General features: G+C 36.2%; 2 protein-coding genes and 1 pseudogene across 6 annotated transcripts; all 3 read right to left on the bottom strand.

Moving 5' to 3' along the window:
• Window positions 1–331: 331 nt before the first annotated feature.
• LOC129895837 (pyridoxine/pyridoxamine 5'-phosphate oxidase 1, chloroplastic-like) lies at window positions 332–5,197 on the bottom strand (annotated as a pseudogene). The gene is made up of 13 exons (XR_008767865.1): window positions 4,902–5,197; window positions 4,774–4,812; window positions 3,888–4,055; window positions 3,701–3,806; window positions 3,145–3,311; window positions 2,784–3,021; window positions 2,534–2,622; window positions 2,383–2,433; window positions 2,226–2,316; window positions 1,742–1,846; window positions 1,568–1,638; window positions 1,054–1,149; window positions 332–629 (listed from the first exon to the last, which is right to left on the bottom strand). The product of XR_008767865.1 is annotated as a pyridoxine/pyridoxamine 5'-phosphate oxidase 1, chloroplastic-like (transcript).
• Window positions 5,198–5,795: 598 nt separating this feature from the next.
• On the bottom strand, window positions 5,796–13,421 carry LOC129895678 (pyridoxine/pyridoxamine 5'-phosphate oxidase 1, chloroplastic-like). 3 transcript variants are annotated; one of them, XM_055971413.1, is made up of 14 exons: window positions 13,150–13,419; window positions 12,885–13,061; window positions 12,735–12,773; window positions 11,948–12,115; window positions 11,740–11,845; window positions 10,152–10,318; window positions 9,809–10,051; window positions 9,535–9,623; window positions 8,876–8,926; window positions 8,689–8,779; window positions 8,124–8,228; window positions 7,940–8,010; window positions 6,655–6,750; window positions 5,796–6,123 (listed from the first exon to the last, which is right to left on the bottom strand). In XM_055971413.1, the coding sequence occupies exons 1-14, from the start codon at window positions 13,276–13,278 to the stop codon at window positions 6,057–6,059; spliced, it is 1,599 nt and encodes a 532-aa protein (XP_055827388.1). In that variant the 5' UTR covers window positions 13,279–13,419; the 3' UTR covers window positions 5,796–6,056. The 3 variants fall into 3 exon arrangements, with proteins under 3 accessions (XP_055827388.1, XP_055827389.1, XP_055827390.1); XM_055971414.1 differs by lacking the exon at window positions 6,655–6,750 and having other exon boundaries at window positions 13,150–13,421; XM_055971415.1 differs by lacking the exons at window positions 5,796–6,123; window positions 6,655–6,750 and adding an exon at window positions 6,757–7,446 and having other exon boundaries at window positions 13,150–13,421.
• Window positions 13,422–13,805: 384 nt separating this feature from the next.
• LOC129894931 (uncharacterized) lies at window positions 13,806–21,339 on the bottom strand. Of its 2 annotated transcripts, none has more exons than XM_055970523.1 (16): window positions 21,241–21,339; window positions 20,830–20,966; window positions 20,580–20,677; window positions 20,391–20,491; window positions 20,218–20,296; window positions 19,989–20,049; window positions 19,787–19,833; window positions 19,567–19,659; window positions 19,369–19,459; window positions 19,017–19,065; window positions 16,349–16,465; window positions 16,110–16,257; window positions 14,957–15,049; window positions 14,810–14,878; window positions 14,176–14,218; window positions 13,806–14,066 (listed from the first exon to the last, which is right to left on the bottom strand). In XM_055970523.1, the coding sequence occupies exons 2-16, from the start codon at window positions 20,885–20,887 to the stop codon at window positions 13,966–13,968; spliced, it is 1,248 nt and encodes a 415-aa protein (XP_055826498.1). In that variant the 5' UTR covers window positions 20,888–20,966; window positions 21,241–21,339; the 3' UTR covers window positions 13,806–13,965. The 2 variants fall into 2 exon arrangements, with proteins under 2 accessions (XP_055826498.1, XP_055826497.1); XM_055970522.1 differs by having other exon boundaries at window positions 20,830–20,889; window positions 21,033–21,296.
• Window positions 21,340–21,849: the final 510 nt, after the last annotated feature.

Genomic DNA, 21,849 nt, shown 5'->3' with positions numbered 1-21,849 from the left:
GTCTATTGGAATCCTGAGCTAACCTGTCCATTGGAAACTCAAAAATGAAACCCAACGAGAGAATTTCTTTTTATAACTGTAGTGTTTGGACCAACTTTTAGATACATTGATTAATTCTATGGGGCACATATTATTTCCCACTAGTAGACATGTATCGAATAATTCTATCTATCAAGGCTGGTAAGAAATCACCTATTATTTTGTCTCTATTGGGAATTAACCTGAGACGGACCTAGAGAACCAATTTTAATGAGCCAAACAGGAGACCAAAGACAATCTTCATCTGAAATAGAAGTAGAAGGGACATACTAAGCAAATCAGCACGGAGATACTTACAAAGAGATAATGAGCAAGTAAACAATTTTTCGCAATACATATATACAACCTCGGAAATATTCTATCACCTCCCAAGTGCAACATCCTACCCAAGAAAAGGTAATCAGAAGGGGAAACAGCAAAAGAAAAGATCTAATTGCTAGTTTCCTGTCATATGCATGCACTGATGCATTTTTGCTAAGTTCAAAGAGATGGCAAGTCATAATGAAGATGCTGATTCTGCTAATTGTGGGACCAATCTATGAATTCTCCAAACTCTTCTTCCATCAATCTCCTCCACATAGTACCGGAATCTGTTAATGACAGCACACTTAAAATCATAAATCAAACAGCAATTAACATCAGGAATCATTTCAGCTCAAATTATCAAGGTAGATCTGTTGAAAAATAACTCTAGTTCTACTCAGTCAAGTTAGTAGGAGATATTATAGGGAATCTTTTACTGGTAAAGGGATTGTCCCATTTAAACTTGTATAAGTCTATCGTCTTTTTATACTGCTGATGCTGCTGATGCTGGAGATCTGTTCTTTCATCTCTCTGGACAGAGGTTTCTAACTAGTTTTTAAAATAAATCTACAAGAACACATTCCAATGCCATATATGTAACACCTAAAAGAGGTATGACTAAGTGTTTTCCCATTCATGACCAAAAAAATTGTGATCTTTCTGTTGAATCTATCATGATGACATAACAAAAGAAAATTGGTTTGCACATACTTGAGGTGCACTTGAGATTCTTCTCCCTGCCAAAACTCAAAAAACTCTGGACTAAGCCTGTAACCACCCCAGTGTTTGGGTCTTGGTATTGAGGTCCTGCATGTTAGGGAAAAAAGGATTACTTTTGGGTTCACTTGAATCTAGACCAATAACAAACGTCTTTTCTTTTGAGAAAGGAAAAAGAAAGTATGATTAGGTTGTAATCAACAGATCTTGGTCAGACAATTTTTCAAGAATGCATACACAAAAGTTATGTCTTTTACATGCTCGAACAAGGAGAAGATTGTAACTGTTGAAGAATTCGATCTAACTATTGTAAATGCTAAAATGATATGCACAAATTCTATGCATGGGATAGCAATCACATAAATGAAATGCATCTTAATTCTTAACTGTATCCCAATCACCAGAATACTTCCACTAGACATAGATGGAATATTGAAACCTGGGCAGAGCTAGTTACAGATTAGGACAAGCAAAGAAAGAATGTCCAGCAATATGTGAAATTACCGACCTGTCATGATACTTCTCCTCTAATTCTTTGTACTGTTGATGGAGAACCTCTCGTCCATGAATCAGTGTGCTCTGAACTTGCAGAAGAGATTGAAAACTAGCTGTTGATGTATGTATAAAGAAACATCAAAGTATTGGAATCTAGAAAATCTGTCGCTGAAAATACTAGACGAACCTGCTTGCTAACTATTGGTCTAATCTGGATATCTCGAGGAAGACTAGAGAAGTATTGTTCAGATTCCTCATCAGAAACTTTCTCCACAAATCCCTCCACTCTTACCTACAGATGAATTCGTAATGAAGCACAACAAGAATAATTATCTAAAGGTAATTGCATTATGTAGTCAGTGAATTATCTCTCAGAGAGTATTTGCAGTGATGATAAAGAAAATGTCTATTTGAGGTTTTAAGGGAGTACGCACAGTAATCATGATACTTCTCTTTCTGTCTCTCTTTATTTACATTTTCTTATTATCATACGGAAACTGAACCTTGGATTCTAACAAGGGAATGGTAAACAGAAAATTTCTTTTTTTTTTGTTCATAGATAGTAGTTCATAAATGCATCTCTTCAGCAACTCATCTACCCCAACACAATCCTGCAGATCACTGTCAAGTAATTGAATGCAGGAAGTGCTAAAGATGGAATTGCTTTTAACCTGGCATTTCAAAGGATCCCAGTAAAAGAGAAGTGATGCATGAGGATTTTCAGAAATTTCACGAGCCTTTCGGCTCCCATAGCTGGTGTGCCTGCAGAATCAAGAAGGATGTCATTAAATAGACTATATATACTTCAAAAATAGTCATGGAGCTCACCAGACAAAACCATCTTTGTTTACTCCTTCCAATGATACCATTCGCGATGAACTGGGAAGAAGAAATACTAGTCAACATCAGGCAAACAATCACTGTTATATTAACTTGCAGACCATGTAAAGACGAGAAAATTGAAGCTAGAAAGACTTACGGTTTTGCATCTTTACCAGCTGTTGATAGGACCATATAATGGGGTTCTTTGACCCCAGCTTCCAATGCATCACCAAGCCACTTTTGAAACTGCAATCAGAATGGTGCTTTATTGCCACAAGTATAAATATACTGCATTGCTTTTAAGAAAAGAAGTTTGCATACATTTCTGGATTATGTGACAAACTTGCGGTAAAATTACCACAAGAGAGTTAAAGTTCTAGATGTAATAGACGTTTATACATCTCAACCTGATCAATAGGATCTTCCTCCACCTCAAGATATGCAGAAGCTGCAAATATCCCTTTCTGTGCTAATAAAATGGTTTGTGGAATATTTCCAATTCGAACACACATGGAAGTGCCAGGATATGATGGAAGTTTTAGCTTGAATTTGTCTATGATGGATCGGGGAACAAATCTTCCACCCAAAAAATGATGTGGGCCACTGAACATTTTGGCACACAAATTTTGGAGCAGTCAAAGAGACCTACACAGAAAATGTCCAATGTTTTCTTTAGGTATTTCCCTTGATTCTCAAAGGAAAAACAGAGTTGTCAACAAGAAAAATGCATGATAACAATAGAATGTGAGTACTTAAAAGCTGCATTACCAGCATATCAGGTTCAATGCCTTCCCCACAAACGTCTCCCTCTTCCACATGCCACCTGGAAGGTATGTCTACAGATATAATGACAGCTGCTTTCTCATGTGTGTAATGCTGGTTTCTTATGGAGACCAGCCTTCTAATGAGACTATCAAACGGTGGCCTTGGGTTGCCTGGAAGAATTAATATGCTCAAATGACTTATAACATTTTTGGAGACCTAATAGCTCCAGGGAAAAATTATATTGACTAATCTATTTATGAAACAGCCCTAAAAAAGTAGAAGGAAAAGGGAAAAAAAACATAGGAAGGATACAAGATCCCTAAGAAATGAAGAACCACAAGGTCAAAGTCCTCAATAACAGCAAATTATTTCCAATGCTGCATACCCGCGTATATGGTGCATAATGAATGATTTACACCAACTTATGCAAAGAATAAGACTGACAAGTTTGGTATACAGCTATCGAAGTTATATAGCATCCAATAGCACTCTTGGCCTTCTCAGAAAAGAAAAAAAACTAATGGGAATGTCAAACAGAAACTGAGAAAGGAAGTATTACCATGGAATGAGAATCCAAAAATTGCATCCACTATAATTTCAAAGTCATTTGAAAGCTGCATGGATAGATCTTCCACCGGCAAGAATGGAGCTGACAGTGACTCAAGCTACCAAAATTCTCACATCCATTAACATCTCAAATAAACTAGAAATATTGAAGTTAAAGAATTTCATGTCATATCCTCTACCTGGGTAACCAAACCAGCAAAAGGAGGTTCAGTAGTTCGTTTTGGATAACAAACGGAGGGCTTATAACCAAAGTGATGCAAGTGTCGAGCAGCTACAAGACCATCCCCGCCATTGTTACCAGGACCACATATAACAAGCACGCGAGTATATTCACTTGAACTATAGACCTGGAGAGATGACATACATTAAGTCTTGTTAATCCAACGTCGAGGAAAGAAATAAAGAATCAATACTTTCACAAATCAAGCGATTACTTATTTACGCACATCTGTTCTGCCTTTCCTGTCAATGCATCACTTATCGCCAATTCCAAGTTCTTCCTAGGTTACTTGCTTTGATGTCAATTTCTTCTTCAACTTACCCTCTCACAAACAAATGATCTTTAACCATGGCTTCTATGATACTAGGCACAACAATAGAGGGAGATCTAGCCTTGAAGCACTTGGTTCACATAAACCAGTTGCTATTGGCAAATGCCGTAGAAATTCACTAAATAACTATTAAATATTTGATTGTGAACCCAGTTATTATTGGATTATCAACTTGACTTGAGATCCCATGAACTTCAAACACTGGATCCGCCACATATGCTTTTATTTCAACTAGGTAACAAATGAATTGACATATGAAAACGGTTACGTCCAACTAGTTTGATCGAAAAGGTTGTAGAGTTTATGACTACATGAACTATAGTTGCCAAATTGTTTGTACCATCCAATAACGATAATTTACAACAGGCAATAACACGAGCAGAGGATTTCCGCTACTAAAATCCACCCTCTAAAACAAATGCTGCTTTCCCACTGGTGCCAGAGTCGAAAACAATGGAGATTTCGCATGGAGTCTGGTGTTACAAGTGGAACAATATTATACCAGTGCACTTACCTCTGCAATTGCGGAGGCAACACTCAAGCCTGCCAATTCCTAAACTCAAAACAAGTAAACCCAATTTAGGGAAAAGTAGAGAAATTTAAGAAGTAGTAATAAGAAAAAAAAAATTGCAGAGGAGAAACCATGAGCTGATCCACAGTAAAACCAATAGGACCCATCAACATCTGATCAATTTCTATGGCTTCTTGCTGGCTCACATATGATACCATCTCTGTGCTCTCCATGTTGCTGAGCTCCAAACGATACTTTTTAGTTCCTTCTACACTCTCTGGAGTTTACTCCAGCTATTATTGTACGGAACATAACTTCGCATTCGTTTTCGGAGGAGCAATTTATTAAGGAAAATAAATTTATCTTTACTTTTCCAAGGAGCATAAAGTTTAATTGGTTTACTTTCATAAGCCAACCCCTTTGCCCTATCCCAATTTTTTTTTAAAAATAAAAGAAATACCAAGATATAAGATTATTCATCTTTTGTGATATTCAATCTCTACATTTTAAACGTTAAATGTTTTGCATGTAATTTACAAATTTTATACTCATTTTTGGAAGATGACCTGACCAACTTAACGTTATTCCATGTATTCACGTGTTAATTATCTAAGATTTTTTTTTTAATTCCAATTTGGGACCCAACTACTCTAATTCACTCAGGGAAGTCCACTTTGAGATAAAACCTCCCTACCAAAGGCAGTAGGGCTCAAATCTAAACCTTTGGTTCAGAATAGAAAAACACTTATCATTCACTCACAATTTTAGCGACTATGGTTAGTTATATAATCACATAATATAATATTTCAAATTTTAGCGACTATGGTTAGTTACATAATCACATAATATAATATTGTGAAATAGACAGTGTTGGCCAAACTTGACCCTACTCAGTACTCACGAATTGTGGTTCTATAGCTTTTTGATCTTACAAATGTCAAATGAGAAAAGCAACTAGAAACAAATATAACGGCAATAAGTTGCAGGCACTTGCAGCAACAAAAAACAGAGAGAAAAGGAAACCATGCAGGAAGTAATTTTTTTTTAATGGAATCGTGTTACTTATAATGTAGTTACATGTAAATACTTATTAGTTATTATAAACATTAAACAGTAATCTGATAAAAATGGTAACGAATTTAATTGGTGCCTGGAAAGTTGCCTGGACTCCGCAATATACACACACATGATCAAAAAGGCAGGCACAGGAGAAAGGGAAAGGAAAGGCTAATGGAAGAAAGTACAACAAATTGGCATCCTCATAATGAGGATGCTCTCAACACAAGTCATGGAGCCACTCGCTCAATCCTCCACACTGTCTTTGCATCAGCTGTTTCCGGGATATAACGCAACCTGCAATAGCATAAACCGGATTTAGCCATAAACTATGGGAAAGAAGAGCAACCTAAAAATCAAAAGAGGCATACATTCTGAATTTAACAAGGAAACAGAGTCTTGCAGTTCTAGAACTTAAGACAGTATCCACACACGACACACCTAACAAATGAGAATTTTAAGAAACCATTTGCCTATGTTATGTGATAAGTTGGAACTTTGTTCACCATGGAGCGTTCAGTATATGAATTGTTGAAGTTTCCTAGGTCCTGGATAATGAAATTCTCCCAAACCAATTTAATGTTATCCACTCATTGCCTAAATTGTTTTAGTGTATTGCTAAATATTCCATCTCTCTTTTCCACTCCGTTCTTATAGTTTTATATCACATTCCTCTTCTAAATGATGAGCTACCTAGAAAATTGCATAACTAACATTTCTCTTACAAATAACAAATGAAATCTACTAACACTTCATTTCTTCCCTGAGTTGCATACATTCCCTAGCATAATATGGAAGTCTTCGGATGAGACATCCTGTTGTCAATACCTGTCATGCAAGCGAGATTTCTGTCCTTGCCAAAATTCAAACATTTCAGGTTTAAGCCGGTAGCCTCCCCAGTGCTTTGGTTTGGGAATCACACTTCTGCAGATGAGACAAAATAGGTTCTCCAGTCTTTACAAGGATATGGGATTGAAACTTACTAGCACGAAGCCGGGGAAGAGAAATGACAAATTACTTAAATGGTTACAGGAGACAATTTTTTAAAAATCAGATTACAGGAGACACAATTAGTTTGTTTTAATTATACATGAACATGAAAACACTGAGATACATAATAGCACATATGCTAAAATAGGAACTGAACAATTTAACTGAGCTCATTAAGCACCATTTCTGAAACTGCATCTAAATTGAATCTGAGAGGGCTAAGTTTAAATATGAAGTCAGACCTCAGCAAAAGGCAAGTCTGAGCTTCATTAGGCGGGGGGTCCTACTTGTTCATACAGCTAAATACCAAAATGAAAAAATAAAAGTGGTATTGCTCGCTAGTTCTTTTCCTCTTCTTTCACAATCAATCTATTGATCTAGGATTTTCAAATTAAATGTCATTACACTTCACTTGACACATTAATTTACAGTTTTCAGATTAAATGTCATTAATCTCGAACAATTTAACAATATTAAATCAGCATTCCCAAGACTGAGTTTTGGTTGGACCTACTGATGAAATCTAATTCGAGCTACGTCTAAGCTGAGGCAGGCATAGATAAAGAATCAATGAAAGCCTACCGGTAGACACATGCACTTCAACTTACCACTGCAAACAAAAATATTTATCTGCAGTTGAGATGAAGAAATTGTAAGGGAAGAACCTTATGTCGCAAATCAGAAGATTAGAACAGAACATTTGAGATTCAACTTTCGATAATTTCCTGATTCAGATTAAGGAAACTTTTAAATCTATAAAAGGGTATGGGAACAACTGATAGATTTTATTTTCTCTTAGTTCTCATTCCCACTTCTGAATTCCCATTTTCTCTTTATGAATTCTTTTTAATGGGGGTATTAATTGTACCTGATTTCCCATTTAGGCAGCTCCACAAAAATTATTCCTCAAGTTTCCTTTCAAAGGGATTGGATTGTGAATTGGGGGACGAAATTTTATATATATGACATATTTCCTAAAGTAGGGTAATGGGTTATATGAGATAAATTTGAGCAGAAGTATGACAACAGGAGAAACCATGTTTTGAATGGTGCAGATACAGAAACATCATAGCATTTGGCTTGGGCATTCCAAGGCAGTTGATTAGTTAAAATAGATACTAACCCATCAGAGTATTTGGCCTCCAACTGTTTGTATTCGTCCAGGAGGACTTCCCTTCCTGGAATAATTGTGCTCTAAGGAAAAGCAAGAGACAAATGTTTGCAAATTATATGGGCAAATAAAAGGAAGTAACAGAAAACAAATTTAAAGAAACAATTTCAAGAATCATATTAAGAAACTGGCGGACCTGTTGGCTAACTATAGCACCAATCTGACTTCCTCGAGGACGACTGTGAAAATATTGCTCAGATTCCTCATCAGAAACTTTTTGCACAGGCCCTTCGATTCTTACCTAGAGACCACACTACTGTTTTAAGATCCATTCAGAAAAAGAAAAAAACTTTTTATAACCAATAACAGTAACTCATCGGCAGCAGGAGATACAACCACGGCATATTATTCAACAACCAATGTAGCTTGCACACGGAGTTGAGTTTCTTTTAATAGGTGACTTTTATTCATAAAACACAGCACCAAGTGAATGCTTAATATAAACACCACAAATTACAAAATACTTCCCTTTTGATCTGGCAGGCAACTAAGAAAGTCTAGCAAAGTATGAAAATCATATACATTTTCCATGTTCAACCACAATACTGAGAGATGCAACCACTTGAATTTTAGTCTACACTAGCAATAGTAAACAGGGCATTGATAGCCTCCTCATAGACTGCTTAAATCTTTCTCCTTGAAGAATAAGAACAAGAACACAGATATATTCTCTATTATAGATAGCTTAAGTAAGGCTATACCTGGCGATTCAAATCATCCCAGTAAAAGAGGAGTGCAGCATGAGGATTTTCAGCTATTTGTTGACCCTTTCTTCCTTTATAATTGGTGTACCTGCACAGGGAAGATTCAATATAAGAATGATAAAACAAACTAGTGTCTTCTGAATGACATTGAGAATGCACTAACATAAAGATGAGCAGAACTAACCAGACAAAACCATCCTTGTCAAACCCTTTCAGCAATACAATCCTTGATGAACTTCAGTTAAAAAAAGTCGTAAAATTCCATAAGTTCCAAGCAAGAGATAAATTTTTTTATCTAACCACTTAAAACGAGAACCAACACATAAACAATTTGAGACACTAATCCGAGATTCAAATGAACCAATAATCTTACAAAAAATACCAATGATCTAACTTTTTATCATATGGGTAAAAGTTATCACAAAGTTCGTTTTATAGTAAAGAATGAGAAAATTAGAGTCACTTGCCATTCAATGCAAATGGACAACATTCTATTTACTTGGCAAGCAAAGGGCATTTGGAAGGACAAGTAAGTAGAACCACTGTACACAGAGACGACAATTCTCCTAACTTCTCAAAAGAGAGAGAGAAAGATTTTCCTTAAACATCCTGCTAATTCCCATATGAAACTGTTTCCAGGATCACAATTGAGCGTGAACCAAAACTGTCATATGAAAGTTCTCTAGACGATATAGCTCTCACCACAATTTCTTGGTGATTAGATAATGCACGAGAGGGGGCAAGAAAGAGGTAAATTCTTAGAGTTGCATATTATTACAGCAGGTGGGTTAAAATATAAAATAAAATGAACTAATTATAGCAAAAGCCACGAGAGACACTCACGGCTTGCCATCTTTGCCAGTTGTTGACAAGGCCATGGCATTTGGTTCCTTCAAGCCTGCCACCATTGCATCATCAAACCATTTTTGGAACTGCATAAAGGCAAGGTTGATCTAATTATAAAGCATCAGGGGAATTAGGTACACAAAATCACAGTGAAAATTCAAGAAACATGGGTTAGAATTAATGACACCAGGAATATGGCCAACTATCTCTTAATAAAATTACAAAAAGGAGGACTCAGTCATCATTCACTCTGCTTTACATCAACTCATACCTGATCAAAAGGGTCAGCGACAACCTCTTCCTCAAGCAACGCAGGAGATATATAGTTCTCCCTCAGAGATGATATGTCAATTTTTGGGGGCTTTCCAATACGGACGCACATAGCAGTGCCAGGATATGCTGGTAATTGGAGGTTAAATTTTCTTCTGATGGATGGTGGAACAAATCTGCCACCTAAAAAGTGGTGCGAGCCAGAAAACCTTTTGGCACACAATTTAGGGGCAGTTAGAGAAACCTAAATTCGAGAAATTTTACTTGTTAGGTGGCTCAATAAAGGAAAGTCAAAACAGTAAGGCGTTGCAGATATTAAATACAAAGAAAAAACAGATACATACCAGCATGTCAGGTTTAATACCTTCACCACTTAGATCCCCTTCTTCCACATGCCATCCAGATGGAATATCTATAGAGATGATGGCAGGTGGTTTCTGATGCGTATCTTCATTAATCTTTAGTGCCACCAGTCTCTGAATTAAGTCATCAAAAGGTGGCCTTGGGCTACCTGGACAAGTTACCAGACATCTTACAAAAACTAAAGAAAGATTGAGGAATAAGACAAAAATTCCTTTTCTTAATCTAGGACTTTTAAGATTGTTTCCATAATTGATTAGGAAGACACTTTTGCAAAGGTACTTCGTTGTTACCACTTTCAAATTTTCCTGTTTCTTCCTTATATCTAGAGCTTCTTTTCTCAATGGTTCTATCAAAATTCCAATGATAATCAGGCCTAAAGAAGAACCTCAGTTTTTCTTAATTTTTATCTATTTTTGGTTTCATGCTATCCGTCTGAGGGATATAGAAGGATATTTTACAAGACAGATTATCTTTCCTGTTAATTATGGACGAAAGAAGCCTCCTTTCTGATCTATTTTGGATATCAAACAATTCTATACAAATCTAGACCTTAAAACAAACTAAAATATAGTGGATTTTTCTTCCAGGAAACTATGAATTTGACCAAAGAACCATTCTTATCCTGCCTCAACAATCTACCCCCCCAATTTTATCTATTTTTGGTTTCAAGCCATCCAAACTAAGGAATGTAGAAGGACTATTTTTATAGCTTTCTCCCTCTCTTTTTTTTAATGACAAAGGAAACTTGTAGCCGCCACCCAAAAAAGTGCGCACAGGGTAAAACCCCTGCTCCTATGCAATAACTCACAAACCATACAGGAGAAGTAACCCGCACTAGACAAGCCCGGTACGACGAGCTCGACCCAGAAGGCAAACCCCTTGGTTTCATTGGCAAGGAGTTTCGAACTTGAGACCTCCAGTATGGAAATCCCAAGGCCAAACCACTGGGCCACCCCAAAGGGTACTTTCCTTAATCATGGACAAATCCCCCTCCTTTCTAATCTGTTTTGGGTATCAAACCATCCTATACACTTCCAGGCCTTAAAACAAAACTAAAGTATTTGTAAATCTTTCCACCAGAAAACGAAATTTGAAAAAACTATCTTTCCTCAACAGTCAACACTCCACCCCCCCAACACAAGAAAATGCCCTATAGTTTTTTTATGTTTAAGAGTGTCCATATTCTATTTTTCTGTTTAGATATCCCCTTTTCTCTGATATCAGCTGTGTTGTCATCTCATCCAGAAAGACAGATTTTAGTCTTTTATGGATAAAAAGAAAGGATTATTACGTGGCTAATAACATAAGCAGTTCATCAGTTTCTTTTCTTTAACAACCCACCACTCACATTATTTTCCATGCGAAAAGGAATAAAAGGTAAAGGAAGAGTTACTTATCCATAAACATAGTAAATGATATGAACAAAAGAAATAGACAGAAAGATAAATGAAAGGGTCCCAACCAAAAGATTCTTAATTTTTGTTTTGTTTTAAAACTGCAAAAGATTCTTAAATTTTGAGTAGTTACATGTTGAAGCTCAATGAAAAAAGATCTAAAGAAAAATTGTACCATGGAACGAGAATCCGAACATTGCATCCACAAGAATATCAAAGCTGTCAGACAAGTCCTTTGGCAAATCTTCCAATGACAAGAAAGGAACTGACAGCGACTCGAGCTAGAAAAAATGTTGATGTATCAAAAAGCTGAATAAATGAAACTTTTAATGGAACAATGGACTATAAATTGGTCATTCATAAGGTTAAACAAAAATTGATACCTGAGTTACCAAGCCATTATAAAGAGGCTTAGCAGTACGCTTAGGGTAACATATGAATGGTTTATAGCCAAAGTGATATAGATGACGGGCGGCTACAAGACCATCACCGCCATTATTTCCAGGACCGCAAATAGTAAGCACGCGACTGTACTCATTTGGTTTGTAGACCTGTCAGAAGAAATAAATCACTGGTGTAACGCCTCAACGAACTACCCACAACGAATCAAGATGAAAAAAGAGAAAAAACACCATGGTATTTGTCATCAACCTAATGCACTCAAAAACTGCTAAAATGACAGAAATGAATACAAAATTTTTGTTGTCCAACATGCAGGGGAAAATCAAAATTTTGAAAATTCAAAAATATGACATGTAAATTAGGGCAGATGCTATACAATTGATTGTTACCTTGCGTCAAGATTTAATGTAACCAAACTACTCAATCCAATACAACTGAAACAAACTGCAAGTATGCATCTTCACCCATGTCAAATTGTCAAGGAAGTGATGAAATAAAGTACAAAGAATTGCACCCGAGGGTGTAACCTAATCAATGAGTAGTTGAGAGCCTGAGGTCTTGGGTTCAAATCCCAGAAGAGAAAAAATACTAGGTGAGATTTCCGATCTGTCACAGCCTTGGTGTGCAGAGTTACTTGGTACCGGGAGGTGCCAAGTATCCGGTGGAATTAAGTCAGCTCAAGCTGGCCCGAACACCACAGTAATAAAAATAAATAAAAGTAGAAAGAAATATTTGTATAAAGAATTGTAAAGCAATTCCATAACTCACCTCTGCGATTGCAGCGGCAACACTCAAGCCAGCCAGTTCCTGCAATCAAAACAACAAAATCACCCAGCATACTAGAAATTATCCCCTAATGAAAGTCGAAAGATATCACAATTACCAGGAAAAGAAAAAGGGGAAAATGAAGACGCTCACCATAAGTTGATCAACACTGAAACCAAGAGGGCCCATCAGTATCTCATCAATTTCGGCAGCTTCTTTCTGGTTTAGATACGAAATGGAGTCTGGGTTTTGCTGAATGCTATCCATTTTCGTTGCCATTCCTCTCACCGAACCCCAAAATTCAATCTTGCGTCTTAAACCCAACAAGCTCTTTCATTCACAAGATTTAGCAAGTAATTAGTTCACTAGCTGACACGTAGCGAAATCAAGATCACACAAAAAAAAGAGAGAATTTTACCGGAAGAAGAAGATGATGTGAAGAGTGAGTAGGCTTGAAATTACGGACGGAAACAGCAGCTGAAGAAGGAAGTAATATTGGGGTGACCAGACATGACATTCTTTTGCATTTGCGCAACAACGGAAGCATTTTATAAAGCTCCGAATATTATACACAATTAACAAAGACCTCTGGCTACTTCTTCCCAAATATTGGCCATCTTTTATTCCTAATTTAATACAGTATTTATTTTGGCCTCCCTCTTTACACATGAAACCTCTAGATAAACTTTATTGAAGAGGAGGTATTTGGCTCCATGGAATTGTAATGTATTGCATCAATTATTTATATGGTGAAGTAAATTCTTTTTTCACAATGAGCCAAATGCTGTTATGGGAGATTAAAGACAGGTATATTTAGACATAGACGATATGAGAGCTTTTTTATTCGGATAATATAACGGAGAATAAATTTAAATACGATTATGGTGTAACAAGAGTAAACCTTATTGATAACTTGATTATTGTGATTTGTGAAGTGAACAATACTCATCTAAAGTACTTATCTTTTTTTTTTTCCCCTTAGAATCGAATAGTGAAATGTTCACCATAAGACGTCCTAATATTCCTTTTACAGAAACTAAACGAATTGAAATTAAAAAAAAGAAGAAGAAGAGATCGACCAAAAATAAAATTAAGAAAAGGGTTTATTGCAGTCTCTTACTAGGGAAAATTACAAATAAACAGTAAACTAGCAAAATTGTTCTGTATTCAAATGTACAAACAATACATACATAAAATAAGCAATAAGGGCACTGCCAAATTCATCTCATTGCGCTTAAAGTAGGATCTCTTCTTGGACACTCACATTAAGAGTCTTGTTTGGCAGCACAATGCTGTTGATTACCACTACTTCATCCTCGACAGACACAGATTCACCTGATTCCAATATATTCATTTAGATAATCCACCACCAAAGTTTTATGTTGACAATTTGTAAAGATAAGAACTGTAACAGCTAGGAATTTGAGAATAACAAATACACTACCAAGAATTGTGATCCCGAGCTTTGTGTTGTAGTCTCCTGCACCCTGAAATCAGTTTGATTTGGTTTAGACGCCTGATATGAAGACTAAGACTAGAGAAAGCAAATGAAATAAGGGAGGAACGCTATTCAGCTAGCATGGACATAAACTCCAAGAGAAAGTATTAGTACAGCCAATCTTAGGAATTCTCATTGAAGAAACCTGACATTAAAGAAACTGATTTTGTTCACAGAATCTAGTGACCAACACGATACTGTCGAGCACAACATTTTCTTCAGCACAATGTAAAAAAGAATTGTCTTCACATACTACCTGGATTACACTCTTGGTACTAATTTAATATCATCACGTATAATGAATAACAAGTATATTATCCAATTTTGATGTGAACTAGCACTTTCTCCAGATTATTTGACTCTACAGTTCTGATGAAAGAGTAATAGTATGACAGCTTGTCCTTATTCTTAAATTCCAGAGGAGAAATCAGCTGCACTTATGTATTGACAGGACAGACAAACTGAAAAATTAAGAATGATCGTTTCCTGGCATTATTTTGGGGAGTCGAGACCAAAGCATCTTTTTTCAGTAATATGTTTTGATATATTAAATAGGAATATAGCCACCTCCATCACTTACCTGGACTCTTGACCATCTGCCAATTGAAGACTTCCAGCCAACAATTGCATGAATAACAACCGCATTTTCCTGGAAAATGAAACCAATGTTAAATTCCAGCATATGTCATTGAAGCATCTCATGAGCTGTGATATAGTAAAGTGGTACCTTGATTTCAACATCATCAAGGATAATACAACTGATGAGCCTGGCACCAGCTCCAATACGAGCATTAGCAGAAATTGAAACATTTGGACCAATCTGTTCAACATTGTAACTGACACATCAATCTATAGGTGAAGGAAGTAGGTCATAAGTGAGAACAGAATCAGGGCAACTGCAGTCAGATGTGTCTGTGGTAATGAAGTAAGGAGAAACAATATTAAAAAAAAAACTTTTTGAGGCGTGGAATGGAAGTAATCAAGAGCTAGCCCTTCAGATTCATAAACGCCAAGTAGAAATCAAATTTGATCTCATTACTTTTAACTGAAATAAAGTTACAAAGGTGCATCTTTGGCAATATAGAAAACACTGCAATAAATGACATAACCCACACCAGGAATCATATTCATTACAAAGGAGACGACCTTGAGCTACAGTGTTGCAAACATGTACTAGCCAATATAGACCTGGCTGTGAGCCAAGATGTGTACGACATAGAGGGTGTTAATTGTTGCAAATACATATTGTCATGAATAAATAAGAAAACATATACTAGCTGTTTTTCATATCACAAAAGTTATTGCAGTAAAATAAATAACCATTAGAAAATTTGATTCTTTTTTATCTCCAATCCCTAAGCCAGTTAGCCTTTGGGCTAACCCGGCCACCCAACCAAGCAGGTCAGGGACAGGTATTTATAGAAAAAAATAGAAATCTTTAAACAAGAAATAAGATAATTAATTAATTTAGCAGATTTTTCATTCTTAGAATTGGAAGAAAAAGATTGAAATGACTCTGAAAAATTGAACTTTCTTCTTTATTTTTCTTGATATTCTTGGCCCTTCTGAGCCCTTCCTTTACTTTAGATAAAGAGATAAAGGCATATTGGATCCTTGGGACCGTGTCGTCCAGTGGAGCCTAGAAGAAGGGCTCAGTACAAGACCGACAGAAGAGAAGAGGTGAAAAGAATAGCAAGGCAGAATTCTTTCTCTTTCATAGTGCCAAACCAACCGATGAAAGTAAGAAAGAAGGAACGAACTAAATCCAATGCTATTGATTTACCGCTTAAGGGTTTGCGCCCAATTAACCAACCATGAGATTTATAGCATAATATAATAATCATATAATGTTATTTGTAGGTGTATCTGAATATATCTACCTTTGCAGTTGGATGAACTTTAGCAGATGGATGGATATAAACATCACCGCTTATGGTTGCAGTCTTTGAGCCATCTCCACTTGCCAAAAGATGGGGTGAGGTGGAACTATATTGAGCCAGGTAGAGACCGGAGCACTTCAAAGACATTCTGTAAAAGAAATAAGTCCACCCATCACCTCACATCTTGACATTTGAAATGAAAAATCTGGGATGATGAGCACTTTACATGATTGGCTTACCCTGGTGTTTTAATTTGCTCCCAGAAATCCATGGTTTCATAGGTATATAGCTGCTTCTTCCCTGAAAGAGGTGTCAAAATATCTTGATCCAACCGTACAAAGTCTGTTGGAAGACTCCTGTCAAATAAGCTCGTATCAGGAAAGGAAAAGAAGGCACCAGAAATGCTTTTTTCAGGTGCACCGGCACCTTTAAACTCTTTTTTCCAATTCTAAGTATATTATTCAGTAGAAAGATTAACTTTACTGCTCCTATTAAGAATCATAAGGCTCATTAATTTATTCTACATAGAGCTGGTGATTTATTCATATGCTCCCTGTGCAGAAGAAGCTTCTTTCCGGAGGTTATTATAAGAACAGGTAACATGATTCAAGCAAGAGGTGCACAACCACACAGTTCAATTGTTCAGCCGGTTGTGGCATGGTCTGGTTCAAATTAACTGTTAGCAGACCTCAGGAAGATGTCAAAATTAAATGGCTGAAGCTTGGGATAAGTGTGGGCTTCAAAAATCTATGACTGGTTTCATTCTTGGTGGACTCCTCTGTGAGAAATATATGAGAAAAATATTATTGAATTGTGTATCTACATTATTACACAGAGACCCTATTTATAGACACTATAATACAATCCTTTACCAAACAGGATAGTATTTACTATTTCTATTCCTACTACTATTCCTATTCCTATTCTAAGTAGGATTGTATATACCTATTCCTATTCTAACACTCCCCCTCAAGCTAGTGCATACAAGTCATATGTACCTAGCCTGTTACAAATGTAATTAATACGAGGACCGATAAGGGGCTTGGTGAGATATTTGCAAGTTGATCACTCGACTTCACAAAATTGACAGTTAAGCTCAATGTGTTTACTCTTCTCATGAAATACTGTATTTGATGTATAATTGTCAGTCAATCTCAATGTGCTTGGCCTTCTCATGAAATACTGGATTTGATGCATAATGTCAATAAAACACAGAGTCATAAATTCCTGAATTGTAGTGTTGAACTTTCCAAACCAAGCTTGAGAAGAATGTTTCCCCTAAGCAACACAACTAGGTGGTTGCTCCATGTAGATTTCTTCATAGTGCAGCGGTCACCGAAAAGTGCTCAAAATCTGGTATAAAATATGTGGATCATCTTGGAATTAAGAGATGAGTAGATCTTAAATAAGAAAGTCACCCTAAAACTGGTTGGAACATGCTCATGTATCGGATTATTAGATTTGATGGTTGAAAGTGGTCACGATCTGAGCAACAGAATTATATGGATAGGGTCGGAATGATGGAACGACCATACTGAGAAAGATAATTATATGGATAGTGTCGGAATGATGGCACAACCCTACGCAAATCAGGCTTGAGTCGTCACCGGAAAGACACATGGAACTACACAAATCAGATCTGAGAAGTCACCGAAAAGACACATGGTGCTATGCAACACAGATATGAGAAAGTAGATCGAAAAAATTCACGATACTATGCAAATCAGATATGAGAAAGTAGTCACCAGAAAAATGGCACGATGCTACACAAATTAAATATTAAAAAGTAATCACTGGAAAGATGTCATGATGCTACACAAATTAAATATAAAAAAGTAATCACCGGAAAGATGGCACGGTGCTACACAAGCATGGATGGATATGGGGTTGACACAAAACAACCCTAAAAAGTCACCGGATATTGACGCACCCTGACCTGTCTCACTGACTTTTCTTCCCTCGAATATTGGGTTCATGCACATATCATTGGTCCTACTTTTGTTAATATAACCATTTGCCAGATGGGCGGCATATATGGGTAATAGCCACCCGCCGGCAACGGAAGCTCTTTGATTCTCTACCAAGATCGTAGAGGCTCTGATACCATGTGAGAAATATATGAAAAAAATATAATTGAATTGTGTATCTACATTATTACACGTAGACCCTATTTATAGACACTACAATACAATCCTTTACCAAGTAAGATAGTATTTTCTATTTCTATTCCTACTACTATTCCTATTCCTATTCTAAGTATGATTATATATACCTATTCCTATTCTAACACAATGACAGTGAAGACAACAAGACGTACATTTTGCCCTTTGAATAGCATTTACTGGTCAAACAGTGAGCAGTAACCTCTTCCATTCCATTAAAGCTCAAAATAACAGGTGCTTGTGGGAACATATGATAGTGTAGTCTAATGAAATGAGTAACCTCAAAAAACAAACTAGAATCATTATCCTTCAGAATATTTAGCAACCAAAAATCTGCTCTTTATGCATTCTCCTCAACAACTTAAAGAAGATAAGTATTCGCTATTGCCCTAAGAAACTAAAGGTACAAATTATGTCAGCACCTAGAACCTCTGTCCTGAAAAGTGATTATCAGCTGCTACAGTTATAAAGCTTCACCCCATTTCACACCATCCACCAAACAAAATGCTGAGATAAATTACTAATATAAATGTTAATCCGGATTTGTGAAGCGTGTGACAAGGAGAAAGAAGTAACCATGTTTGAAAGCAATGAATAGAAGAATGAAAAATCAGACTAAGAACCTAGATACCATGTTGAACTGCAACAGTGATATCATAATAGAGGAAAATTGCAACTGAGATAACTATTCTCTGAAGGTAGCACCAAAATGTCTATATTATGTAGTTGTATAGGGAAATTATACCTATTTACTGGCTGAAGAGCTTCAAAGCTGGATACACGCCTTAGATTAGCTGCAACAGAAGAGAAAATACTTCATAAATCACCCCATATAATACTATTGTTTGAGATCAATCACTGCACGGGTTTAAGAAACTCATTAGATTAGGAAGACGTAATATTGTCCCAAGTCAATCACAACACTGTTCTATTTCAGCAATTGTGCTATGTCAGTGTTCAAATCAGCCCAATATGCTTCTAAGGTGAAAATGACATTAGAACAATGAGATCAAAGGAAGAGATGGACCAAAAGTCTCAGTTCTTTTAATATGAAAACACATAATCAAGGAAACTTTAGTTATGATGCATAGACCAACCTCTGTCTTTTCTCTGAGTGGATACTCCTTGAATAGCATCGAAGATATCTGGTGTAAATACGTACACACCACAGTTGATGCGGTCACTCACCTGCATTCCAGTCATATTTAGGCAAGAATCCATGGGTATAAACCTACACATTTATTAGTTTATGCAAGTAAAATCCAAGAGCAAGTAAATGCAGGATCTGGACGTACAAAAGTTTCAGGTTTCTCTGTGTAATGCAACAGTTCATTGGTAATGGGGTCAGCGACCAGTTCACCAAATTCACTGGCTGTCTCAGCAGACACCTGCACATGGAAACTCAAATAAGAGTTTCAAAATGCAGTAATCACAGAGTAATAGATGCTAATAAGCTATATATAATAGACAATAGCATGTGTCCTAGACAAACAGTTCGAGGGTACTTTCATCTACCTTGCTGACAAGAATGGTTCCAATTCCACCATATCTTCTATGAGCCTCTGCAAGTTTGGAGAAAACAGAAGGTAAAACTTGGAAAAGTGAAAACTCTAAACCACTGCAATGCTCTTTATTGAAAAGAAGTTGATAAAGAGAGGAGTAGAGAAAGTTAAGAAGTGTGAGAAAAGTATAAAGAGGGAAAGAAATAGCCAAATACCGAGCATCTCAGGCAGTGGAAAACTACAGCAAACGTCGCAGTTCAGCAAAAATATATGTGACTGCCAGGGGAGATAAAACAACCAGGTTAATGGTGATGGCTAAGTATATTTTCAGATTTTTTAGACCATATTCTTATGTTCCAGTAACCAACTCTGTAGTTATATTTTTCAGCAATTTGTACATGATCATCACAAGAATACATAATCAAGAAGAGTGAAAATCCCAACCGGACTGTCTTCCATAAGCAGATCCCTAAAGTTGTAAAGGCCTCCAGCTGAACCATGTGGTTTGTCCTCCTTCAGGTATCTATTTACAATAAATTCAATAGAGACATCAATGAGCTCCAATATTAAGAAGTTCACGAAACTCACTTCACGGATAAGTAGGATAGTAATGTCACCTCACAGGCATTCTTAGTTCATTCGAGATTGAGGAGACATATATAGCAAATTCACGCTCCTCATAGAAGCCAATGAGGTAGATCTGCACTAGGTTTGGAATCTGAAAAACCATGGTACATAAGTTATTGGCTTAGTACTTAAGAGAATCTGTATAACCATATTTGGCATTAGTACAAAAAAGGTATTACCCTTTTACAGGCAGAGATCGGATGATGAACCATTGGCTGTCCCGCTAATGGAAAAAGTGGTTTTGGGATATTCAATGACAAAGGGCGGAAACGTGTTCCTGTCAATGCACATCGCTAAAGAATCAAGAACAGGACACAAGATTTGAACTTTATTCAAAAAAAGAAAAGAAAATTGAATTGAAATGAATCAAGGGTTTCCTTTATTCCCAAATTCCAAACAGTGATATGAAGTTGAATAAAAAATGCATACCTTTGGTTGGTCCACCGACCATGATCACAGCCACAACTTTCTCCTCAGAACTTCCCATTTCTATCAAAAGCAGAATTCAGATCTCAAAAGATGGAATAAAAGCTTCAGTCCAAATCAACAGCTCCAATTGTTTAACTCTACAATGAACACAATTTCGGAAAAAAAATCTCAAAAGGGCAACTTAATAATTACAAGATAGAAACCTGAAAGTGACAGTGCTGACAGAAGATGAAAATTGTACGAGTGGATGTGTGCGGTAGACGAGACAGAGAAGGGAGGGGATATGAATACTGTAAAAATTGAGATGTATACAAAAGATCCAGGGAGAAAGAAAGGACTGAAGAAACTGGGTGGATTTTTATATATTATTTTTATGAGAGAAATACAAATAAATAGGTAGGAAATTTCGACCTTTGTTTTTGTTTTCACATGGCTTTCATCACTCTCCAGTATAGAATTATTTGTATTTATTATGTTGTCATCATAAAAGTTGTCTAATTTAAGGTATGGTATCTTTTATTTTTCGAACAGAGGAAGTTCATCTGTTGAGACAAATGTGATAAATGGAACTTAGAAAGCATATTCTTCTATTTTCTGCCCAAAAAAAGAAAACATTTTTACTAAAGCTAGAAGATTTTTTTTTTCTATATAGACATTTCAACCACAAAGATTTTCTTGTGTTTTAAAGAGTCCTACACGATAAGGGTGAGTTGAATTCTCCCTCTTTTCTTTTTCCTCTTCCGCAATTCAATTGATATGTTTTCAATTCTTTAGAAAGAATTGGTAAAAGATTAAAGTAATTTTTACGGGAAAAAGTTATATTTGTCCTTGTACTCTTACAAATAAGTTATATTTATTCTTCGTTGTACTTTTTTAATATATTTACTTTTTTCATTCAGTTTAATATTGGGAACAAATTATTTCGGAATTAATTATTCTGGATAAGTCATCCAACATGTATATGCGATAACTTATCTCATTACTATGACTTATATGGTGGAATAAATAATTCAATGATTA

This window comes from Solanum dulcamara, chromosome 7 (genome assembly GCF_947179165.1).
Source record: "Solanum dulcamara chromosome 7, daSolDulc1.2, whole genome shotgun sequence".
NCBI classification, from domain to species: Eukaryota; Viridiplantae; Streptophyta; class Magnoliopsida; order Solanales; family Solanaceae; genus Solanum; species Solanum dulcamara.
The sequence above is the reverse complement of the archived record's forward strand: the minus strand, read 5'-3'. Positions and strand labels throughout refer to the sequence as shown.